At 35.9% G+C, this 18791-nt stretch overlaps 1 protein-coding gene across 1 annotated transcript; it reads left to right on the top strand.

Annotated features, from left to right (window-relative positions):
* The first annotated feature begins 6350 nt into the window (after positions 1-6350).
* On the top strand, positions 6351-17478 carry TRIM42 (tripartite motif containing 42). Its single transcript, XM_070946002.1, has 5 exons — positions 6351-6715; positions 7828-8513; positions 10669-11492; positions 15120-15350; positions 17398-17478. Exons 1-5 carry the CDS (start codon positions 6351-6353, stop codon positions 17476-17478), a joined length of 2187 nt encoding a protein of 728 aa, XP_070802103.1.
* Positions 17479-18791: the final 1313 nt, after the last annotated feature.

The raw sequence follows: 18791 nt of genomic DNA, 5'->3' as shown, positions 1-18791 counted from the left end.
ACATGGTAGATTAGTCTATACCAGGTGTGTCAAACTCAAGGCCCGGGGGCCAGATCCGGCCCACCGAGTGCTTAGATCTGGCCCACAGGGCTACCATGGAAACAGCGAAGGATCAGCCAATAGTGCCTTTGCTAGCGAAAATAGAACTTGGGAGAGCTGCATGCAGAGGGTTCACTGGCAGAGAGTTGCAGGAGGCCATTGCAGCTGAAAATGGAACCCGGAAGCCCATTTTCATTGGCAGAGCACTTGGGCCACCACAGGTGCCCCAAAATGAGTGATGTTGAGCTGGCCATGCCCACCCTGGCCATGCCCTCTAACCCCACAGGTCAAACACAACTCTGATGCGGCCCTCAATAAAATTGATTTTGACACCTCTGGTCTATATCTTCAATGAAGAGACTTTCCTTCTGATTTGGCTTGATAAGAATACACACATAAAAACAACTTGTTTTTCCCTTTCATTGTGAACTTAGAGTGGAGAAGGGTGAAGTTTTTTAAACATCAAGTAGAGGAGGAAGCTTAACAAGTCCCAACCTATGGGTGATAGCTCTAATTCAGAGTGGCTTTCAAACAATTATTCTAGTATAAACAAACCAACAACATATTTTATTTATTTATTTATTTATTTATTTATTTATTTATTTATTTATTTATTTATTTATTGAATTTCTATACCGCCCTTCTTCCGAAGGACTCAGGGCGGTGAACAGATTAAGATTTCATATACATATAATTTAATATTTAGCAGTATTCTGAAATTCATAAAAGATATAGTTTCATTTTATTTACAGAGGAGAAAAAACTCATCAAAAAATGAATGCCTCACAATTCAGGATGCCAAAAATCACCCTGGATTACAGGTGTGGTAGTGTGATGATATAAGCAGTCATAATTTATTATTATTACTATTATTATTTGAGTCTCTAAATTTTTTATCAATTTGTATGTGCAACACTTTTTCATCCAGTTGGCAGATATCAAAAACAAGTTGTTAATCTCCACCAGTTACAAACTGGGGAATTTTAAAATATTTAAATACAATATGTTAAGCTTTGTTAAGACACACGAATCATTTGGATTTATGAAAATATTTTTATTACAATTTGTATTATTTCTATTACTAATTGCATAATGTATGAGAGTCTGGAAAACCAGTAAAGGCAATTCACAGATCATCTATACTTAATACCATACTTACACATGGATGTTCTGAGAATTGTTTTGACTGGCTTAATTAGACTAAGGTCAGGTTTTTCTTTTGTGCTTCCCCCTTCCTAGGCTGAGGGGTTTATTTTGTAACAGTCCCATTTCCTGTTTTTTGAGTCTGTGACATATTCCATCACTCATGTTCAGATAATAAAAAAGTTCACTCTAAGCTATATCAAATTTTTAAGAACACACATGAACACAAACTGGATAATCAAAAGCCCTTTTTCTATATAATCTACATTTTATTGAATTATGATTAACAAACTATACCAAGTAATTGTAATTCAATTCAATAGAGAAAAATAGATATATAAACATTTTCCATTATAAAATTAAAAGACTACTAAAACAAGTAAAGATACAGGTACCATAAGCATACAAATTTACTAGATATGCAAAACATTACCATATTGTGACCTATTACTATTGAGATAAACTATAAAATCCATTTTAAGTGTCTTTCTGGGACATTATACTTTTATTATGAATTTTACAATTACTATTATTATTTATTACAGATCAAGACTGTGAGTGATTCTGAGAATACTACCAATAAAGCTTTCTTTTCATTTTGCAATTTTTCTCCCTTCTGCATGGTTTCTCTCTCTCTCTGCTATACCTTATCTCACTGATTCACCTTTTCTTTTAATAATATGTTACTCTGTTCATTTAGCATTTTAAGAGCCTTTTCCTGATTGCACAGTTGTTTCTCCAATGTAAATCACTCAGTTATGTATCCTTATTTAGAATTGCAAGTATTACTGTGGTTTTAAAAAAAGAGATATGAGAAGAAAGTTATAGCACATCCTAGCATAATTGAATATTTTTTGTGTGTGTGTGTTTGTATGCATGTATAGTTTTCAAGTCTGTTCCAACTTTTCTTCTTGCTTTTAAGTTAAAATATACATCTTTATTTGCATGTATTATTTAATTTAAATCATTTGTATAATTTCCCATTTTAAAGCCAAACTGGACAGCTTACAACTCAACCATGATGCAACCATCATGTACTCATCTCATTCTGAACTCACCCTATCCCAATGCCTGGGGAAAGGCCAGATTTTGAGCCCTCTCCAGAAGGGTAAAAGGGTGGAGCAGGGCTGTTGTTTCCCCAGGGGGATGATATAGGATAGATGACAATGTTTAAGAGAAGTGACCTACAGCTTGCCTACCCTATTTGCTCCACTGTGACAGGCAGCTATCCTCAGAGAGATATGGTCCTATGTATTGTTCACTATAAAATTAGAACCAGCATCCTAAATTGCATCCAGAAGAAAATTGAGAACCAATGCAGCTTTATAACAGGGGAAAACCTAGGCGCACCCAACACAACCCTCCATGTATTACTGCATTCTCGAACAATTGTAACTCATGAGTGATCTTCAAGGGCAACCCCATGTAGAGCAGATTATGGTACTCCAAATGGAAAGTGAGCAACAGTGAGCAAGGCTTCCTGCTCTACAAAAGGGTCCACAAATGGAATCAGTGCAAAAGCCCCTAGCCACAGCTGACACATAATCATTGAGCAGTAGTTGTGATGTGTGGGGACTCCCAAATTGCACACCAGCTCTGCCTGGGGAAGTGCCATCCCATCCAGAATTAAAGATGTCATGGGGACCCTGATGAACCAAAATCCCAAAGGTGCTCCATCTTGCTAGTGTTGAGTTAAAGTTGGTTCCTCCCTCTCACAGCCTCCTGGTATTCTGTCAGCACTGTGGCAATATCATCTGCTCAGCCAGGAGTGGAGTTGATAGCAATCTAAAGAAATGCTTCTACAAATCCTTCAAAAAACCCTTGGAATTCAGATAGTATTAAAAGGTTTTCAGTATTAAATGTTTCAAAAGCTGCGTCTTTGTATGTTTTATGAGTCTTTGAGTCATAAAATATACTACTAACTTTAAATATTAGATAGCACATATATTGTGACACAGGAGAAAAGAAAGTAAATTACTAAAAATAAAATGTAAAACATGTCTTTTTAAGGGTATCTTAAAGCAGAAATTTAAATACCGGTCAAAATACTGGAGAAAATTTCAGGTTACAAAATATAAAGACTTGCAAATAGTAATAGAATGACTGTTGCAAAATAAACCAATAGTAATAGATGCCTTAGGTGCAATCCCAAAACATATGGAGCAACAGTTGAGCACCACTGGTATTGACAAAATCACCATCCATCAATTGTAAAAGGCTTTACCTGGAACAGCTTACATCCTGTAATGATACCTTTAGCGCCATAAAACAAAAACATTTGCTCATTCCAGATCTTTGGGAAAGATTCGGCAGGTAGGTAAAATACCAAATCCAGTCTCAACATCCGGTTGATTATGTAACCAATTGTAATAATATATTGGAAATAACTAGAAGTCACACTGCAGAGAGCAAGAATGAGACTTTTATTTGTTTCACTGTTTATTTGAATATTCCTACTGAAGTTAATAAAGGGTAAGACTTCATGTACTAAATCATTTTATATTCATTTACTAGATAGTAAATACTGCTAGATAAAATTCAACTTACATTCTATACACCAGTGCATAGGATCACTCATCTCAAGTTATTGCAACATGAGGGTTAGGGTTAGGGTTTTCTTGCCACTAAATTGCAGCTCCATTAAGGAGGACTTCCAATACAGGTGGCTCTTTCATAATCTTCCCTAGTTTTTTTATTATTATTATTATTATTTATTTATTTTCTTGGCTGAGTAGAAAGCATTTCCTTGATTATTTATTTATTTATTTTGGTAGTTTCCCAGCTCAAAAGGAGTTGTATTCCATGTATCTTGCAAAGGACATACAAAAGCTTAAAGCCTCATATTCCCTTGCACTGTGATTGAATGATCTTCTCTTTCCTCCCATCTCCAGTATTGGAGCTTTTTTCAGAGAGCTGGGTCTTTTCATGATGTGTCCAAAGTTAGAAAACTTCAGCCTGGTCATTTGTGTCTCATGTGAGAACTCTGGGCTTATTTAATGACCATAGGTTTATTTTCTTGACTGTCCATAGTATTTTCAGCAGTCCTTCCCAGCACCAAAGTTGAAAGGCATTAATATTCTTCCTATACTGCTTCTTGTAAAATCCAACTTTCAGTTCCATTGATTATCACAAGGAATATATTCTATGATACAAATACTGGGATACCAGTCTGTAAAGTTGCAGTCCCCAACAAAATGAATGGGCTATGAGTAGTATAGGCTAAATTTCCTGTTCAGGAGAGAACCAAAGTCCTGGCAGTATTCTAAATGCAAAATTAAATCTAGCATGCATGATATTACTTTTCCAGCAGTTACCGCCATAGGCTTTAATAGTGTGGAAAACCTAATAATCTTTGATACAATGTTCAGAGATTCTCCAAACCAAATAATTGTCTTTCTCAATAATATGATATAAAATATATCAGTAGTTTCCCACTAATTTAACATATATAAAATATAATATACAACAATATATTAACTGGCTTTATCTGTGACCATTTTTATTGCATTGAATTCTGGGAAAATTTTGTAGCATTTAACAGGTAGAGAGAGACATGATGGATATTAAGATTATTAATTAAACAGGTTAAATTTTAGAACTAATTGAATGTTGAAATTTTAAAAGGCTCCTTTTCTCTTTTCTACTATATTTGCAAAAGGACCCAACTCTATTTAGTCACAAGTATATGGTTTGCAATTATCTTTATTTAGAATGATTTTATGCTTGTGTTTCTAATTTCCTAGTTTTGTGTGTACTTCATAAATCGCAACAGAATGGAACCCTGATATAGTGAAGAATTGTGGTGTTACAGCAATACATGTAAGTTAAGCATCTGGTTATAGTGGCAATCCAAAATGTTTTAGCAGAAACTTACCTTTTCCAATGTGTGAATTCTCCATAATATTTTATTTTAAAAGTCCTCAGTATACAATAGCATGTTTTGATTTCTGAGATAATCTCTATCAAGAACAATGAAATCCATAAAAACTCATTAAAGAACTGCCAGAATTATTATACAAAGTAGCAAGTGTACGCAAGAGCTGTCAGTTGACGACTCAGTTGTGGAAAGGAGGGGGCATGGAAATAAGTCTGCCTTGATTTTGTTTGGTGTAAGATGGTGCAGGTGGAAGTTCTGTCATGCTTTCTCCAGCCAGCATCAGAGCTGAAGTCCATACATCTTAAAGTCATCAAGGTTGAAAAATCCTGTTCTATAAAGTACATTTATGACTTGGCCTACCTTGAACTGCTGGCAGATGGTAATGGTAAATACCAACCCTTGATTTAATATTTCAGGAATAGTTAAAGAAAAACAGAAACGTTAAGCAGCTGAAATTCAGGTGACTTTTCATCTATATTTGTCGTGGGAGGATATTGGAAAGAAGAGTGGATTGTGAAGATAGTATATGTGATATTGTACAGAATTATTTATCATGTGAGAGCACATGGAAAATTGAGTAGATTGACCTTTGAGGTCTTCTAGACCAACCCCCTGCTCAGACAGGAAACCCTATACCATTTCAGACAAATTGTTGTCCAATCTCTTTTTAAAAATTTCCAGTGTTGGAGCAGCCAATACTTCTGGCAAGTTGTTCCACTGATTAATTGTTCTAACTATCAGGAAATTTCTCCTTCAGTTCTAAATTGCTTCTTTCCTTGATTAGTTTTCATCTATTGCTTCTTGTCCTGCCTTCAGGTGCTTTGGAGAATAGATTGGCCCCTCTTCTTTGTGGCAACCCCTTAGATGTTGGAACACTACTATCATGTCACCCCTAGTCCTTATTTCATTAAACTAGATATGCCTAATTCCAGCAACCATTCTTTAAACGTTTTAGCAAGCCTTTCTTGTTTTCACAAACATTTCTTGTGCAATTTGTCCATATTATCAGACCAATACAAAAATAAGTGTTTGGTCATTGTGACATAGTTTGTGACACAGTTTGTGACAAATATGCTATTTTCCTCTAAATTCCCCCCCCCCCAATCTCCAGTATCCTCATTGGTAAAACCCATTATGATGTCATTATTCCTTCCTAAGTGATCAAAAAGAAATTTTCACAACTTCAGGGCAAAATAAACCCTAAGGTAGCAAACAAGAAACAAGAACAAGATAATAGGGGAGTGGGAAAAGGGGGGGGGAGGAAAGAACAATATTATGTTTTTTTAAGATTATGACCAGCAGACCCTGTGCATGTTGCATGACTTGTCCTTGCTGCCCCGGGTGTAATTGCTGTAAGAGATGTCTCAAAGTATACGGCACAAGACAATCCAGCCTGTGCTGGAAGTTTGTGTTTACGGATGAACGGAACTGTGATTGTTGCTATTGCCCACATGATGATGACACCACCTGCCAGTGCTGCCACTGTGCGTTCTCAGAAAGCCCCAATTGTCGCTGGTGCTGCTGCTCCTGTGCTAATAATAGAAACTGCAAGTGCTTGTGCTGTACCGAAGAGAATAATGAATGTCAGTGCTATGAAAGTAGGTGTTGCACTTTTCCATATTTGCCATACAGACGTGGAGCTAAATTACGAAGAAGGTAAGAGCAGTCAAATGTTGCTTCTTTGGGGAATCTTTCTCAAACCACATTGATCCATCACCCTGAGTGTGTGTGTGTGTGTGTGTGTGTGTGTGTGTGTGTGTGTGTCTGGTGCTCTTAAAGATCAAATGTGGAATAATTATTAGCTTAGTTCAGACCATAAAGCAGCAAGTTTTTTCAAAATAGTTTATCAAATTCTACAGCATTACATTATGAGAATTCTGCAATTTCTCTTAGAATATCCCCTTGTGAATTTTTAGCCAAACATATCCTAAAAGTGGTTTGTAAATATTAAAAAGTAATGCAATTGCTACCCTTAAGCATACCACTTAAAAGGCTGTAAATTGCAGGTGGAAGATGTAAAATGCAAATTTTTAAAAAACTGCTAGGTGAAGGAGTAAACAAAAAGTTAAATCCTAACCGAATGGAAATATTAATTGTTCTCTTCTTCTGAAAAGGAATAACTATGGAACCTAAACCTATAACTCACAACATTTTAAATGCAATTGCAGTATTTTATATTTGGAACACAAATAAAAATAATTAACTATTAAAAAGATATTCACATCCTTGTAACACACGATGTGAAGAAATGAGAAGCAGTTTAGTTTTCTGTTTGGATATCTCTTTCCAATTCATGCAATATTTTTATGATATGGTACTGATTGTTTACCATTATCTACAAATTTTTGGCAACTGTTACAGATTTGAAAAACTCAAGAAAATCTAAAAAGGCTTGAGAGTTCTCAGAAATGTAACAAGCCATTAAAACAAAGGTGGGAGATTTGTGGCCCTTCAGATGTTGCTCAATTATTAATACTTTAGGTAGCACAGCTAATGGTGAGGAATGCTGGGAATTGCAATTCAGAAATATCTACAGGTCTACATAGTCCCTGCTTTTGCATTCTAAATCTATTTCAACAGAAAGAGTTAACACGGTAGGAAGGGCTTCAATTTCATGTCATCAATTTTGTAGCCTATTGATTTTTCCCAAAGCTTCTAACACTGTTTGTGGGCTAATTATAGAATTATTATTTTAAGTTTGATCATTATAAACATTAGTGGAATCCTTGGACATAACTCAGAGGTTTCTGTATTGGTTTTATTTTCAGACTCAGAGCCCGAGGGGCAAGTGATACATCTGTCATTACATTGGATAAAGAACCTTCCGGACATGCTTTTATTGACCAGCTTGTATGCCCATTGTGCCAACGAATGTTTATCCGCCCATTTATGTTGCCCTGTAATCACTGTATTTGTGATAGATGTATCATGCAGAGCAGACTGAATGCTGAAATTACGGAGAGTTTCTACATCATCACATGTCCAATCTGCAACAAAGCACATTGCCTACCATTTTCTAAGAAAATGTATCTGAGGATTAATTATTTAAGGGCGAGATTGGCTAGAAAGTATATGCGCCGATATGGTTTCTTAAGATGGAGGTTTGACAAAAGCTATGTCCCAATCTATTGCCAGATTTGCGATGAGCGCAAGGCGGACAAGAGATGTTTGTCATGTCAACTGAACTACTGTAATTTTTGCCTGAGGAATTATCACCAAGATATTTCTTCCTTAAATCATGCCTATGCTAAAATTGGTGATGACATCTGGGAAGACAAAAACTGCTTAATCCATGGTGAAACAGTGCTTTCCAAATACTGCCTTGAAGATCATGAACTACTATGTGAATATTGTGCTGAGGCTCAACATAACGATCATAACAAAGTTTCTTTATCAGTAGCATGCACGAAAATGTCTGCTATGTTATTTACGACCATTGCAAAGTTTAAAAAAGGTTCCTATTTAAATTATTTTCTTTCTGCTTGATATTTTCTTAGTTGCTATACTATATCTAATCAATGTAAATGCTAAACCCATCAAAGATTTCTCTAAGGTTAAAAGTTTCCTAAATTCCTCAATAAGTGGATTTTGATCAATGGAGAACAAACTATCTAGCTCAGTGGTTCTCAACCTGTGGTCTGCCGACCCTGGGGGGGGGGGTGCAATGTTGTCAGAGGGGATCCGTGAAGGTTTAAAAAAAAATTATGATTTAAATCTTGAGTTGAGTCTTTGAGGTCCGTGGCTATGGTCCGTGGCCACAAACAGTATTTAAAGGGGGCTGTGGTGAAGAAAAGATTGAGAACCACCGGTCTAGTGGCCTTGAATTATCTGGCTTCAGCAAAATAGATAATACATGAAGCTCATAGTCTGCTTTTCGGAAAGTTATTATTTCTCAGCTTACTCTATTTTAGAGTTGGATGATTAGCACAACATACATTATGTTTGACAAATGAACATATAGGCCTTGAAAGCACAGAAATATGATTTCTGAAGGGCCCTTTATGATTGCTTTTGAATTTCTTATATTAATATGCTAATTTTTTTCAGATGTCCCAGGATAGTCGTTGTTCTTCCATAATTAGCTGGAAGGCACATATAGGCATTCGTTACTAAACATAATTATGAAAATAAAAGCAAAAATGTTCAAATGCATTGTTGCAGTGCAAATCCTGCCTTTCATAGTTGCACCTCAATGGCAGATAGAAAGAAGAAATGTGCAGGTTGCAATGTGACTGCAGGGCTCATGTTTTGTCACACTTCCTCCTGTTGAACCACCTTAGGGGTGATGAAGTCATACACACACTCAGACATGTATATAGGCCCATGCATATACAGACCTACTGTTAATGTAGTTTTCTCTGCCTCACACAATCTTCTAGCTTTCTTCCTCTCTTTTCACAATCAAAACATGTTTCTCCCATCCACTCAAAACTCCAGTTTTTAAAAATCTCTTGATCCTTATCTTTCATTGTTCAAACATTATAGAACAATAGGAAGCAATCAAATCTATGCTTTAGGAAGGGGAAGTATTGCTTCTAGTGAAGCAGAACAGTTTTGCTGAGGATACAGCCATAACATGTTCTTGATTCTGTTTTGATTTCTGAACTTTTTGGCATAAAGGAGTAAAGTCTCAAAGCCTAGTCCATTCCCTATTGCCCTTTCCAGATTATTAGGCATATGGCAGGTTCAGCAATTCTGATGATCACAGCATTAGACTGGACTACTAAGGCAGTCGGATATTATAGAGCCATGGAATGAAATGTGTAAAAATTCATTAATTACAGTTTAATGTAAATCAAGTAGACATGCTTCTGTGTTCATTTATGAGCCACACATAGCTTGACAAAGTGCTGGGTATAATTAATTATTACTTTTTCAAAGTGTATAAATACTGCTTTGAATGACAAATTGATGCAATGTTGCTATATAGAATTAAATAATTAAAATTATTTAAGATAAGATGCTGTTTGTTTTTTTCTCCATCCCTATGGAGTGGGATTCAAAGATGATCTTTTTGATTTACTGGCAAATGATGGTTTCAGCAACAAAAATGGCCTGTTGAATTTCTCCAAGCCACTTGAAACTGAGAGAAAAAATATCCAACATTTTCTGGGGAAAATGTTGGGCTCACTACTTAGTAATGACAGATACATAAATTCTTGCTTTTTTAAACAAATAGAAATGATCTCAGAGGAAATGGAGGTTAGCAGAAAACTGCAAAGTAACCTTGTTCTAGAATAAGGAAAAGAGTTGTTAAAGAAACTTATTTTCAGAAAAATATGTATTCTTAAAAATTTCATGACAGTTTATTTAATTATTGATCAATCCAAATCTTAATCTAAAGCTTGTTTTTTCTCAAATCAGAATGAATAAATTTATAGACATCTAACTTACAATTTTTAATATAGTACCAGCACATCATAAATTTTATGGAACTGAATAATATAATACTTTCAAATATATGTAACTTGGAGTGGAAACTCTCTCATCTCCAAAATTGGTTAGCCTGTGTTAAATCTAATATTAATCAATTTTCTATCTTGTGAACAAGAATGGTATCCTTCAAAATAATATCAATTGTGATCATTATCTTGATTCTTCTGTTGCAGTCCGTTATGTAATCGATAATGACCTAATGGAAGTCCTTGTATTAAAAAACAATTTTAAATCTTATAAAGATACCAAAAGGAAAGAGATCAGGAATGGTTTTATGAGGTTACGGGCGATAATTCTAGAGCGTGAAAAAGAACTGATGGAGGCAGTAGAAAACCTTGAACATCAGAAACAAAAGGCACTTTTTGAATTTGCAAGCCATGCAACAAGGAAAATTGATCAAATGGACAGCCTCATGCAATATTCTAAGGAAGCCTTAAAAGAACAAAGCCCTATTGCATTCCTACAATCTGCCTGGAGCTTAATAAAGGAAGTAGAAGATATAATTGCAAGTCTTTATCAGCCCAACCCATACCTTAAGGAAGATCCAATAAAGCATCTTAAAATCAACTTTGAGGAGCTTGCTGAAAACCTAGTAAGCATTTTCCCATCAATCCGCAATAAATTACGATATGAACAAGTGAACAAAAGCCCTTATCCTTGCGGTTCTGATGTCATGATTCCAAGGACTGTTTCAAGTGCACACATTCCAAATCCACTAGGAATGAACAGAAGTTTTTCCTTATCATCATTTCATTCACTAGCTGATCAAACCTTTATGAACAATGAACTGCATATTAGACCAAAATCATCACCACCAACAGAGCTGAAAGGAAATCAATTGTATTCTATTTGGAACGCCTCATCAGATACTTCAAAAGATATAAGAAGCTATCCAAACTATGGACCCAGTTACAATCCAGATGTACAGGAAGAATATTCTTCACCTCCTGGTCTTGTTGTCATTTACCAAACTCTTGTCTACCCAACTCTTGCTAAGGTATGAATTCTTGTAAAATGTTTTTATTCTCTGACCTTGCAATCATTATGAGCGTTCACACTTTCGCAAATAATACTGGATAATAGAAATGTGCAGTTAATGGAATTATATCTTCATCAGTTCTGCATGTAGTTGCATACTTTTTGTTCCAAATAATTTCCAAGTGATTTCTTTAAAAGATGCCTGGAAAATTTGCAGTTTCTTTTGTATGGATTTTTATGTAATTTCCTATGTAACTGAAGAATAATCTAAAATATCTTTCTTGTGGCTTTGCACCATTGATCAACATATGAATGAAATCATATTGTTGAGTTTGGACCCAAAGTTATTATATCATCAATGAAAAGCTTCTTTCACAAATGGCCATAGTCTAGCATACTATACAATTCCTCCTTTTTTGTTATCAAAAACTTGGCTTTTGATCTGATGATACTATTTTTAAATTTCATATTCTTTCCAAGACCTCACTTATCTACAATTTAAAATAAGAGTCCTGATCTGACCTGTATTAAAGAGACTGGATGGGTAAATTAGAGTAGTTTTGATATATCTGCCCGCACAGTTTTCCATCCAGATTATCAGAGGGGTATAATGTGCTGTAAAATTGAAATTTTAGTTTTGTTTCCCTACCACCATCACCCTTTGTGTAAATATGTTGACTGTTCCTTGCTGATGTTAAGAGGATTTTGTCTGAGATTAAAATCAGTGCTATTTGAAATAATATTTGTTTTAAAAAAATCTTTGGTAGTATGTTTGTTTTGATAGTTGGTATTGATTCTAAGCAGATTTTTTTTCACATTTCTAGAGCTTTTTTTTTTTACTTCTCTCCATATTTTATAATTATTTTAAAATATACCTTTATTGTTACCTGTTAATACAATCCCAGATATTTCACTGAGTCTTTTATGAGCTAGCAACCATACTTTTTCTACACAAAATTTTCCTCTTGAATTATGTATTTTTTATTATATCTTTGTTACTTTAATTTTGTATCCATGAAATTCATCAAACTTCTAACTGTTTTTACTGGCTGTTTTATTGAAATCAGTTGTTGCATCGTTGCACTGGCTGAGTGCTTGTTTTTTCTGATTTTATTCCTCTTTACTTTCCACTTATGATCATACTTGTCAAAAAAAAAGATACTAGAAGTTGACCTATAAAGTGAAATGTTATTGATAGCTTTTGGGGAAAAAAACTGAGTTAACTTAATTTTTATGAGCCCAATTTACATGCTAATCATTTCTATATCACTCTAATTTTACTTTTTTCTGTTCTTATTATTATTAGCCTTTTGTCCTTTATAGGTTGAGTATCTTTATTTTGGTCATTTATCAAAATAATATATCATTCAGGGATAATATTACAGCCATCCTGTTATGATAGTGGTCAAACCTAGATAGTATGAGAAATGGCAAAAATTTAAATCACTAGTATAAATTATAAAATTGTGACATCAATACCATTAAAATGATGAGTAGGATTATAAAGACAATACAATATACCTTATTGATTTATCAGTTGACAAATCATATTAAAGCATGAGCATCAGCCAAAGTAAAATACAATATAATGAATTAAGGTATGATACAGCGAAATGAGATAAAACAAACTACAGAGCGATGAAATAGAATAAAAATTCTACTATGGCAGTAGAAAAAAAGAGATAAAGAAAAAAATAAAAGTAATATAAAATAGTATAAGATAAAATATAATGTATAATAAAATTTATATTAAATTTGAAAGGTGCATTTAGGTGAATTCATGATAGGTGTCCTCTGTTGGGCAGCCCTGACTACAAACCTAACAGTTTGAGATACTGTGGAAAGTTAGATAAAAGAGGGGCAATCAGCAGAAAATGAATATTCCTGTAGAGCTAGTAGTAAAGGAGGACAAGGGTTATGGTTTATCTGACTACCATGCTACAAGGACAGTGTTGTGCTTTAAAAGGAACTTTGTCTGCAAATCTGTACATGGAACTAAATGAGGGGCTTCCAAACTGCCAACTTTAAGACTTGTGGACTTCAGCTCCAGAATTCTTCAGCCAGGCATGAGTTGAAGTCTACAAGTCCTGAAGTTGCCAAGTTTGAAGACCCATGAACTAGGCCAGTGATAGCTAACCTTTTTGCCATCGCATGCCAAAAACGGGGGAAGCATGGGGGGTTGCATGCACAATTGCCCACACCCATAATTCAATGCACCCCCACCCCACCCCCATGCATGCACGTGCGACCCACCACACTCCCCCCGCTTTTGGCACACAATGGCAAAAAGGTTACTGGTGGGCCTGGTAGGCCCATTTTTCACCCTCCCCAGGCTCCAGAGGCTTTCTTGGAGCCTGGGTGGGTGAAAACAGCCTCCCCCACCCCCCACCCCCACCCCCTGAGAACCTCTGGAGGCCGGAAACGGCCCAATTCCCGGAAGGCCCAAAAATCAGCTGGCCAATGCGTGCTGGAGCTGAGCTAGGGCAATGCTCACGTGCCCACAGATATGGCTCTGTGTGCCACCTGTGTCACGCGTGCCATAGGTTCGCCATCACGGAACTAGGCTAAAGTTAGAGAACTGTCTAAATTTGAGAACTAGGATGTGTTACAGATTAGAATCTCAAATGTGGTTATTTATAAATATATCCTGTGAGAGAACAGCAGTTTCTAATTGATGTTCTATGCCTTAAATCTTTTCTTTTAAATTAATTTAACTCAATCTGACCTCTGTGGCAAGATAGCATAGCATGCTACTATGCTGATGATACCAAATTATATAACTCTATAATGCAGGGCAAGCTAATGCTCAGTACTCTTCAGGTGTTGGTTCTGTGCCTGGAGGCTGTAAGAACCTGGATAGGGAGAAACCAGCTGCAACTCAACCCTAACAAGACAGATGGCTTTTGTTCCCCTCACTACCACCCTCTACAATGATCAGCAGAGTTGACATCCCTGACTCAGATTTGCCATGTGGTTGTGTTCCTATAGCTGCCTGACAATGACATTTTTGCTTCCCATTGCAGGTGATGTATTTATTCATCCTTATTCCAGTAAGAAAGAAGCTATTTTAAAAGATATTTTAAGACCAAGTTGAATTTTTGAATAACAAAATAGAAGAGTTTTAAAAATACAAATGTACTGAAAGTTCTGGTTATTGTAATTACTGGTATTAAATACCATATACTTTCCTTCTTTATTTTATTTGATTCATTTGGGAGAAGTAGGTCTAAAACCATTGGTGAGAGATAAAACTAGAGCCCACCTGAAATATTCTGCTATATTTATGACAGTAGAAAATATAGCCTAGCCTTTCCAAATGAATACCCATCATATGAATTGAACTTAATTCTCTGTTATCGTGACATTTTGGCTGGTATGGAACTTCAAATAATTTTTAGAAGGTGGAAGATTATTAGGTTTAAAATCCATGGGACTGGTACTAAAATGCTATTCAGAATTACAAATGCCTGTGCTGTGGACATTAAATATATATAATTAAATTGAAGTTATAGGTTGCAGGTTTCTGGGTTTTTTGTTCTACAAATACTTATAACTCAAATAATGAAATGCTAACAGCCTTACTTACTAGTTTGCTAGAGAAACATAAAAGTATTTTCAGTGCACTTTCTTTCTTTGCACTCCACAGCTTTATTGGACCTGTCCAACAGAAGAGGTAGATAGCTTTGAAGTTGCTTATTATGAAGTATTTGATGAAGAGGCAGCTGAAAGTTTAATCCAGCCACAACTCATAGGAGTACTTACTGGAATTGTACAACAGAATCTGGAAATACATAATCTCTCCCCTAATACAGAGTATCTCTTTAAAGTTCGAGCTGTCAATGAGAATGGCCCAGGAGAATGGAGTGAAGTCTGTAAGGTACAATCTTGTGTATCTAATTTCTGAGTAAATCAAACTTATATAGACAAATGCATTATCATGATTTTAGATAAGTATCTTACATTTATTCATAGATTATTCAAATGAATTGAATTTAATGAAATTTAATTCAAATGTTGCTTGGATTATTTTGCTTTTTATGATTTGTTTTTGTTTGTTTGTTTAGCGTTAACAATTCCCTGGTTTGACATGGTTTCAAAATGTTAAATAAACATTTTTATAATATTCCATTTAATACATCAAAAAGATAACAAGGACAGCATTTAAAATGTGTCATAACATGATTTTTGTACGACGCATTTACAGTATATGTCTGACAGTTTTGATGTTTCACTTTTCCTCCACAGTTTTTTACTTTATAACTATTCAGATTAAAATTCCATAAAGAATACATATTAAGATTTAATACAACAATTGTCCTAATAAAGATTTTTTTAGACATAGACTATGAGAAACAATTCATGAATTCATAAAGAATAGAGCAAGCTGTCTTTTAAATCCTTAGAGCAGAGAACATTCTTCTAAAATGAACCTTGAGCAGATATATTGTTTTGGAATATTTACTCACATGCCTCCAAATTTGAAAACATTCTGAGGTGTCTGTTTAGTATTTTTAATTCCCATTCCTTGTTTTGCTTGAACATTTACCACATTATTTGATCTTTAAAAAAGTTAAAATCTTTAAAATGTATTGATTTTTAACATTTCTTCAGCAACAGTATTAAATAATCCTTCATTTTTATTTGGTTGTTGTTGCTGTGCTAAAAGGAAAAAAAAGATGAAATATTGAATGTGTCCTTTCAAGGTGGTACAATCCCAACTCTACATTTTACTGGCATTACATTGAATTGATAGGCGTTTAATTGTTTGTAATGAGTGGGGAAAGACTTCTACTAAACAGATGCAGGAGAGAGATGGACTCACATCTGCAGCCAGGAAGAGACATTAACTAATGGTAAGGCCACACCTGGAATATTGCATTCAGTTTTGGTCGCCACCATGTAAAAAAGATGTTGAGACTCTAGAAAGAGTGCAGAGAAGAGCAACAAAGATGATTAGGGGACTGGAGGCTAAAACATATGAAGAACGGTTGCAGGAACTGGGTATGTCTAGTTTAATGAAGAGAAGGACTAGGGGAGACATGATAGCAGTGTTCCAGTATCTCAGTGGTTGCCACAAAGAAGAGGGAGTCAAACTATTCTTCAAGCACCTGAGGGTAAAACAAGAAGCAATGGGTGGAAACTAATCAAGGAGAGAAGCAATTTAGAATTAAGGAGAAATTTCCTGACAGTTAGAACAATTAATCAGTGGAACAACTTGCCTGCAGAAGTTGTGAATACTCCAACACTGGAAAGTTTTAAGATGTTGGATAATAACCATTTGTGTGAAGTGGTGTAGGGTTTCCTGCCTGGGCAGGGGGTTGGACTAGAACACCTCCAACGTCCCTTCCAACTCTGTTATTCTATTCTATTCTATTCTATTCTATTCTATTCTATTCTATTCTATTCTATTCTATTCTATTCTATTCTATTCTAATGGCTGCTTTCAAGTTGCTATTATAGTTTATTTGCATTCTTATAGTTTTCCTTACATATAATGGATAGAAATGTTTATTTGTCCAAATACTTTAGCTTAGAAAGCAAAAAGAATCAATAAAGTATTTATCTGGTTGGGAAAGAGGGCAGGAGAGATACACACTCAAATGGAGAAACTATAATACAGTGATACATTTTCCAAAGGATGCATAGATTCTTCTCATTGAGTAAGGTTTACTTGGAGATATGTTGGAAGAGAACATTGTTAGCTAATGGGAGTCAAATATTTAATTTATTAATTTTAAGCAGTGGCTAACTGCACTTAGATTCCAGATGGCTTATAAGAAAACCAAGAATGGTTTATAGTAGGGCCTTTTCCAATAACAATCACAAATTTAATACCTTTATTTCTGCTTACTCTCTTGAGACATCTGTCATATACCTGTGTTTCTATAGCTGATTGACAATCATATTTCTGCTTTCCATTGTAGGTGATGACTCCAGATGTGCGTGCCAAAGCCAAAGCCAGATGGGGTTTGCTGAGAAATGTTCAATCTGCTTTCCGCAGATAATCCTGAACTACAGATTTACAAATCATTTTAAGGAAGAAGCTGAAAGTAAGCTATCAGATGAAATCCCGTTATATTTTTTCTTTTCTTCATTCTTTTTAAATTAAATTTGTGAGCTAAGTTATAAAAAGATTCCTTTCAAAATAAAGAGGTTCATAAAATAACATTTCAGCTCTTGTATTTTATTTTTTTACCAGTTTTTCATTGAAGATGGTTAAAAAATTACCATATAAGCGTCTACCATATATGAGTATAAGACGCTCCGGAATATAAGATGCACATTAGTTTTTGGGGAGGAAAACAAGAAAAAAAAATCTGCCTCTGCCTACCAGCATCCATCGGTATTCATCTGGCTAGTGCCCTTGCAGCAAACAGCAAACAGCCTGGTCAGCTTCAGTATGTTATTGCAGCCTGATTTAGCACGAACAGCTGATTGGCGGTTGGATCAGCCTCCTGAAATACCGCCAATCAGCTGTTCCAGGCTGCGGGGATTGCCACAGCCCATCGCCGCCTCCACGCATTGCATTTTTGGCCTCCGCACATCTCATTTTTGGCCTCCGTGCATTGTGTTTTCAGCCTCTGCACACTCCATTTTAGACCCGTTCCAGGCTGCCGGGATCGCCACAGCACATCGGCGCCAATCTCCGCCTCTGTGCATTGCATTTTCGGCTGCCACATGCCCTGTTTTTGGCCTCCACATGTTTCATTTTCAGCCAGTTCCAGGCAGTTGGCTCCAGATCTTATGATCATCAGGGTGGGGCTGGACTATACCATAGCCAACTGTGAAAAGGTGTTCAGGTACGACCAAGGCTCCTTCTCCAGGGTAGCTGCAGAATAGTCCAGGAATGAGACATTCCAAAGCCTGGCTGTCCTAAGGGCGGGTAACTGTTGGGTCTGGAGCCCCCAAGGCTAAATGCACCTGTTGTAAGACCCTCCTGCCAAAGGATGCCTCTGCGGATGCGAAGACATCCAACTTATAATGCCTAATGAAAGACAAGGGAGTAGTCCAGGTAGCTGCCCTACAAATCTCCTCTAGGGAGGCCTGGGTCTACCATGCAGCAGTGATGGCTGCACTTCTAGTTGAGTGTGCAGTTATTCATCTAGGTACAGGAATCGCCTGCACCTCATAAGTTTTGGTGATACATGCCTTTATCCAATGACCAATGGTCGAAGAATACACCTTGGTGCCTAACGATGTTGGCTGAAAGGAGACAAATAGTGCATCAGATTTCCTGGTGGGTGCCATTCTCTTAATGTAGATCCAGAGAGCCCTCCTTACATCCAAGGCATGCCACCTCCTCTCCAGGGCATAGGAT

This window comes from Pituophis catenifer, unplaced genomic scaffold (genome assembly GCF_029215685.1).
Source record: "Pituophis catenifer annectens isolate HBS135680 unplaced genomic scaffold, rPitCat1.0.hap2 SCAF_6, whole genome shotgun sequence".
In the NCBI taxonomy this organism is placed as follows: Eukaryota; Metazoa; Chordata; class Lepidosauria; order Squamata; family Colubridae; genus Pituophis; species Pituophis catenifer.
This window is presented reverse-complemented; position numbering and strand designations above follow the sequence as displayed.